Source organism: Terrapene carolina, unplaced genomic scaffold, assembly GCF_002925995.2.
Source record: "Terrapene carolina triunguis isolate 2854851 unplaced genomic scaffold, T_m_triunguis-2.0 Scaffold714, whole genome shotgun sequence".
NCBI classification, from domain to species: Eukaryota; Metazoa; Chordata; order Testudines; family Emydidae; genus Terrapene; species Terrapene triunguis.
Window position 1 is genome coordinate 14,744,072 of NW_020665065.1, and position 7,418 is coordinate 14,751,489.

Sequence of the window (7,418 nt, forward strand, 5' to 3'; positions counted from 1 at the left end):
AGGCTAGGTCTACACTACCCGCCTGAATCCGCGGGTAGAAATCGACCTCTCGGGGATCGATTTATCGCGTCCCGTCAGGACGCGACAATCAATCCCCAAATCAACGCTCTTACTCCACCAGCGAAGGTGGGAGTAAGAGCCGTCGACAGGAAGCCGCGGAGGTCGATTTTGCCGCCGTCCTCACAGCGGGGTAAGTCGGCTACCATACGTCGAATTCAGCTACGCTATTCACGTAGCTGAATTTGCGTATCTTAAATCGACCCCCCCCTGTAGTGAAGACGTAGCCCTAGAGGTTGAAATCTTCCATTGACAGAGTATGGGTAGCCACAATGCACTGTCAGTTAGTCACCATGTCCATCCAGTCCTTGGTAGCTCTGCAGGGACTTCTAACAAGTATGTCAGTTGTGGTGATACTTTGTGAATTCACCACCTGGGCATCAGGCACTGGACTAAGGCCACCAATTCATTTTACACTGAACAGCCATCACTACTTTCAGTAGTTATCAATTAAGCATCAGTAAGCTAGATGGCTCATGTACTATGCCTATGCTTTTACAGTTCATATTGCATCATTAATATTTAACAATACATTTTAATACCGTATTACTAACATAGCAACTTTAATACAAAGATCTCAGAGTGGTTTAAGCACCTCAACCCCCTCATTCCCAGATCGGTGCAGTGCATATTTTGGCAATGTTTCACAAGGGTCTATAATGGGCAACATTTTGCATCCTCAACATCAAGGCTTTACATTTCATTTCTTCTCCACAAACTTTCACATAAAATATCTTCCTATAATCCTGACAGTTTCTTTTGACCACCCATCCAAACAGCAGCAACAAGTATAATCATTAGCTGAGGAAAAACAGCCTAAATTTACACATTTAGCTTTTGTTTTTCCTCTCTCCAGTCTTCTTGCCATACTAGAATTCTTTTTTTTTTTTTAAACTGATTTTATGAACCTATTTATTTAATATTGGGATTTGTTTTAAATCATTCATCTTATGTACCCTGCCTAATAGTAAGCTACTTGAGCAGCTGCAGCAGCAATGAAGCTGCTCCCCGACACCTCAGATGGCAGCAATGGCTAAAGAGTCGTGTGGAAGTGGAGACATTTCTACTAAACGGAATGCAGCAGGACCATTTTCCACAAGCTGAATTTTGATAAATAGAGTGAAGTTACCGTGGTTTGTAAGAAAGCTACATAATGAAATGATTGTGAAGTAATCATTTCAGTATATATTCGGTGTATAAATACTATACTGCTTATTGAAGATCATTCACTTTTTAAGAAGGGACAGTATGCTGGATATCAATTTTCATGAAAGATGTTCCTCTTTAGGATTTTTACACAGTCTGCTACAATTCATAGCTTTGATGGACTCTGAGGAGTTTTACATCAATTCTAGTCAAAGTTCCCTCAGTGATATCACAGTAATAAGATGTAATTTTTCTACAGCTTACTGCAGATTTTATTTACATTACACACAAGATAAACATTTATCAAACATTCTTTGGATTACAGAAACACATTTAATCCCTGAAATACTGTATATCCATTAAAAAAAGCAACACTGATTAAAATAAGTGAAAACCCTACCAAGACAAAGACTCTTTGTTAATTTTATTCTCACACATAGATGAAGACCAAGAACATATAAATCCTGAAATGTAATACTTCTAACTCCCGTTTAATTTCCTTCAATAAGGTTTTGGCACCATGTCACAAACACGTGTACCAAAGCACAATCTAACAGAGCCAAGTTTACACTTAATTTGTTCAGACACAAAAAAAGCATCCTCCCATTTTATATTTTTTGGTCTACAGCTCTGAGCACTCATTACAACTACTTAGCTATCAAGATGTATTGACAGCAATTTGGACAACGGTTGAAACAAAAGACGTAATAAGAGTTCCAGGAAATAAACTCAGAATCAGCAACTGCCCAAAAAGCAGACAACACTGTATACAAATAGGCTACAAATAGTTATTTTATCATATACAGTATAAAGGCCAAATACAGATTAAGTCATAATAAAAAAACCTGCACATTATCTGGTTTTTAACTATTATTTCAAGAGGCACCTTGGTCTACTGAATTTACTATAGGCCTGGAACTCCCCAGTCATATTTGCAGGGCTGTCACTGCTTCGCTGTAGCACCTGGGGCAACATTTTCTGTGCAGTTCCCTTTCTGCCTCCAGTCTATAAAATGAACGTAATACTTACCCACCTGAAAAGTTGTGTTTTAAGGGACAGGACCCAATCTTGCAAGATGCAGAGTGCTCTCCACACACTACTTCTCTTGAAATTGTAGGTGCTTAGCAACTTGCAGAATCAGAGCTTAATGTACATACATGGCTTTGAAAATGCAAAGTGCTTAACTTTAAGTATGAAAATAGTCCCATCCACTGTAATGACAGCACTCACACATGCTTAAAGCGAACAACACACATATGTTTGGAGGATCAGGGCTTCAAAGACTCAACAAACTAACTGTTTATCAAGACAATTCCTGATTTGTCATCAAACTAATCAGATAATCCTTCTAAAAGGAGAAAGTTATAACTGAGGAGTCATGACCAGACAACAACATTAATGAGGTAGGAAGAATGGGGAAAGTGGGGAAAGGCTGTTTCACAGACCTTTTCAGTTTTTCGTGCAGCACTCTGACAACAGTACTAATAGTGCCACCAAAATAAGTGCTTCCAAATTATAGAAAGTAGAGAGAGTGTATGTGTGTGTAAATAAAAATTGGCTAAATAAAACTCCTTAAGTCCCCAGTTCAGCAAGATTTATTTACACATGTACCTAACTTTAAGCACTAGTCCTAGTCATTACAAAGAACCAATGCCTGAAAGTATAGGCCCACCTGGTATAAAATCCGGTCCCTGATAAAGTCAAGGGCAAAACTCTTGTTGACTTTGGTGGAGCCAGAATTTCACCTCAGCTGGGAAGTCAATGATGTGTGCATCCATGGTGGTGTTTGTCTTTGGCCTTGTCTACACTACAGGGAAAAGTCGATCTAAGCTACACAATTTGAGTTATGCGAATAGCGTAATTCAAGTCGATGTAGCTTAGATCTACTTACCATGGGGTCCACACTACGTAATGTCAACGGGAGACGCTCTCCCGTCGACTCCACTTACTTTTCTCGATCCGATGGAGGAGTCGACGAGAGAGTGATCTGTGGTCAATTTAGTGGGTCAAAGACCCACTAAATCGACCACCGATGCATCGGTCACTGCGTGTCAATCTCCCGGTAAGCGTAGACAAGCCCTAAGGTAATGAGTACAAAACAGGTCATCTTGGAAACTTAACATTTTGAATCAGTAAGTTTTCAGATCAAGTCAATCTCTTTCAAAATACTTATTCAAAATAGTATCCCAATTAAAAGTGGAATCAACATTTACTTTAAAATAATCCTCCTCACTTATTTATTGAAGACTTCTGTATTTATGATCTATCTGTTACAACAATCCAGCCATCCCTGTCTGTAGTTTTACTTAGAAGTCTTCTCTCTGGATTCCATGAGAGAGAGATTTCTTCTCTACTAATCTTATATTGACAATTAGATTTAATCAAAAGATATACCCTTGTGAAGTAAATTCGTATGGGTCTTCACCAAATGATTGGCAGGAAGTGGAATATCTGTTGTATCGTATTCTTGAATTTATCGCTAACTGTAGTCTCATGTGCAAAGGAGGAGCTGGTAGTGACCTCTATTTAGGTTGCCTAATAACTTCCATTATAAAAGATTTTTTCAGTCTTTTATTGAGGAAACTGAAACTATGCTGGGAACCTTGGAAATAGGCAGCCTCTCCAGGAGGTTAGGAGAGAACAGAACCAGGCTTCCCTACATCAGGGCACATGGCTCCAGTGGCCCATTCCTCCCCTCCATCTCTAGGGGTGCCAAATGTGGAAGATGTTTCCCACACTTCCTGAAGTGGAGGGGGGAAAAGAGAGGGAAGAGCTGGATCAGGTTCCCCCTTGGCCACACTCTAGACCAGTGGTTCTCAACCTTTCCAAAGTACTGTATCCCTTTCAAGAGGGTGATTTGTCTTGTATACCCCAAGTTTTGCCTCACTTAAAAACTACTTGATTACAAAATCAAACATAAAAATACAAAAAAAAGTGTCACAGCACACTCTTACTGAAAAATTGCTTACTTTCTCATTTTTACCATATAATTATAAAATAAACTGACTGGAATATAAATAGTGTACTTACATTTCAGTGTGATACTTGAGCCTGTTTTTCACTTATGAGCCTTGTCTGACACCAAAGCCCTGCCACCCGGGGGGCTGAAGCATGTAAATTAGCTTTGCGTGGCCCCGGGCAATTGCCCTCCTTGCCACCCTCCTAAACCCATTCCATGACCCCGCTGGGGACTGTAACCCCCAGGTTGAGAAACACTCATCTAGATGAGTTGAGTATCCCATGGAAGACCTCTGAGTACCCCCAGGAGTACATGTACCCCTGGTTGAGAAACACTGCTCTAGACCCAGCACATGGCCCGGAGAGGCCCATTTCCCTCCCCTGGTATAACAGCCTTTTGCTGCAGCCAGTTAACGTAGTTAATCCTGTAGCTCAAGCTATGCTGAAGGCTCACAGTCCAAACCCTACCAGTGATGCATGGGGAAAGGAGTGGTTGTTATAGTTACCCAGAAAATCTGTTTTTAATTTTTTTTCCTTTCTATAAAAGAGAAAGTAGGAAATTACATTTAAAAAAAAAAAACACACCCTACTGTTCTCAACTTTGCAACCTAAATAATTTATTTTTATATGTAATTATATTATTAAAGTAACACTTCTAGAAGACCTATTAACAGTATCTGGACCAAAAAAGGCTTTTGAGTTTCAGTCTAAAAACTGAAATAATTCACCATCTAAATGTAAAGTGTTACTAGTAGATATGAGATCCTAATTGAGGTAGTCCATTACTTTGATTTCTCGGTTTCAGAATAATACTTGCAACTTTGTATTGCAAGATCCAGACATTAGACTGAAAGCTGTTCGTATAATGTACACTATAAAATATACAGTTCTGCACCACGTACATTGCTGGTGCAAAACTAACAGCACATAAGATAGTATCAAAACTTTTGTTTAAAAAACGTTATGTTTTATGTGCATGCTGACAGAAGTATGTTAGCAGATTTTTAAAATTGTTTCCCCATCCTGAGTGAAATGAGCAAAGACAGGATCTATGGCAAAGCAGGGCCCCATGGAGCCTCAATAGGATCAGCCTACTGTTTGGGGGTCTTGTGCTCAATAAGAATGGAGATCTTCATATCTTTCACAGACAAGCTGATCTTAAAAAGGAAGTCACCAGGAGGTCAAAAGCAGGTATGAGTGATCAACAGGGAAAGAGCAAGAAATAAAAAGACAAGCACAAGCAGGTATACAGCTGGCACAGGAAGAACCTTTCTGCCCTGGGGAGCCACGTGAAAACCTTGCTGCTTTCAGACATGGCTCTCTTGCTTGTCATCAGAATTTCACCAAGGTCACCTTCTCAACTAACCCCCTTTCAAACTCACATTTTGCACTAGCACTTGTGATACTGTAATAAAGAAACACCTGGGAGGAAAGTGGTGGAGAAGGATACTGTGACGATCTAGAAGTACTCAAGAAAATGAGCACCAGCCACTGGCAGCGCCCTGCACTGCTGCTGTTTCATGCCCTGCAGTTCTTACCCATGCTTTATGCTGCATGTCACCATCAGAGCAGGAAACCGGGGCTCGATCTCCTCCTGAAGTGACAGAGATCCTAGATCTACCCAGGCCTGGGTAAGCCACACTCCCTCCACGGACCCGTCCCGGGTCCCCCTCCACAGTCCGGTCCAGTGATGTACCCTCTCCGCTCCACTGACCATCCAGGGTCCGGCTCGGCCCCCCACAGAGCCACCCAGATCCCAGGTTCCCCCCCGCCCACGGCAGGGGTACCTCGGCCTCCCCAGACCCCGCGACTGACCCAGCGCCGGGGCCTCCCCGGCACCCCAACCTCCCTTACCCAGCTTGACGACCGAGTCGGCCAGACACCGATCCCACTTCCTGCCCAACTCGCCCTCCGACGCCATCTTGTTCCCTCCCCCCCCCGCAGTAGCAGCGGCGCTCGCGGGTCACTCTCGACTCTCCCCCGCCTCCCCGCTTTGGGGCTGGACAAGCATCGCGAGAGCTGCTACAGGCCGGTCCGCGAATCTCGCGAGAACATGGCGCTTTCTCCGGCCCCCGCTGGGGTTGCCAAGGTTACCGCTGCTAGGCAGGCCCTGGCTCCTAGGTGGGCTTGACCTTCGGACCAGGCCTGGGGTGGAGATGCTGTCCTTGCAGCCCCTCCGCCTTTCCCCAGCTCCCCATCCCATAATAACGAGGAGACTGGTCTCCCCACCCCATCCAGCCCATGGGGCCTGCTCTATTCAGCTACCCCCACCCTCTTGTAGGGTCCAGCCTGTCCCCCTGTAGGGTCAGGTACGTCCCGAAGGACCCCCCACCCTGTTAGAGGGCTCAGCCTTTCTTGCAAGACCCCAGTCTCCTCATAGGGCCCAGTCTGTCCCATAGGACTCCCTTCTCCTGGGAGGACCTGGTACCTCCTGCAGGGCAATCACCCCCATATGGCCTTCCCATCCCATGACACAGACATGCAGGTAAAGGCGGTTGTCTACTCCAGTCCCTCAGATTACATTGTTTGTACATCCTGGTTTGATCAGCGTGGAGTAGATCTTGCATCCCACTCACAGGACCCAAAACAAGAGCTGGGAAGTGGGAGTGTCTGAGGATGGGGTAAAGTCTGGGGGAGAGAATCTGTGATTCCTAAAACTAGGTCAGGCATGGGGACATCATATGACATTGCAGAATTGTTGGGGGTGAGGGGGAAAATGTCACTGGAGCTCTTCACTGACACATAGGGTTGCCAACTTTCTGATTGCAGAAAATCGAACACCCCTGCCCTGCCCCTTCTCCAAGGGCCAATCCCCGCTCACTCCATCCCCCCTCCCTCTGTCGCTCGCTCTCCCCCACCCTCACTCACTCGCTCATTTTCACTGGGCTGGAGCAGGGGGTTGAGGTGCAGGAGGGGATGAGGGCTCCAGCTGGGGGTGTGGACTCCAGGGTGGGGCCAGAAATGAGGGGGCTCTAGGCTGGAGCAGGAGGTTTAAGGGGTGCAGGCTCTGGGCAGCGCTTACCCCAGGCAGCTCCTGGAAGCGGCCAGCATGTCCCTGTTGCCCCTAGGCAGAGGCACGGCCAGGTGGCTCTGCACGCTGCCCCCGTCCACAGGCGCTTCCCCCACAGCTCCCATTGGCTGTGGTTCCTGGCCAATAAAAGCTGTGGAGCCAGCGCTTGGGCCAGAGGCAGCACACGGAGCCTCCCTGGCTGTCCTTCTACCTAGGGGCTGCAGGGACATGCTGGCCGCTTCCGAGA

General features: G+C 45.2%; 1 protein-coding gene across 1 annotated transcript in view; it reads right to left on the reverse strand.

Annotated features, from left to right (window-relative positions):
- Positions 1 to 6,116, reverse strand: part of MICOS10 (mitochondrial contact site and cristae organizing system subunit 10) — a 25,191-nt gene extending 19,075 nt beyond the window's left edge. Inside the window, exon 1 of the mRNA XM_024217294.1 lies at positions 6,016 to 6,116. Within this exon, the coding sequence (XP_024073062.1) occupies positions 6,016 to 6,082 (67 nt within the window). The 5' untranslated portion in view covers positions 6,083 to 6,116. The remainder of the gene's footprint in view (positions 1 to 6,015) is intronic.
- Between the last annotated feature and the right edge of the window lie 1,302 nt (positions 6,117 to 7,418).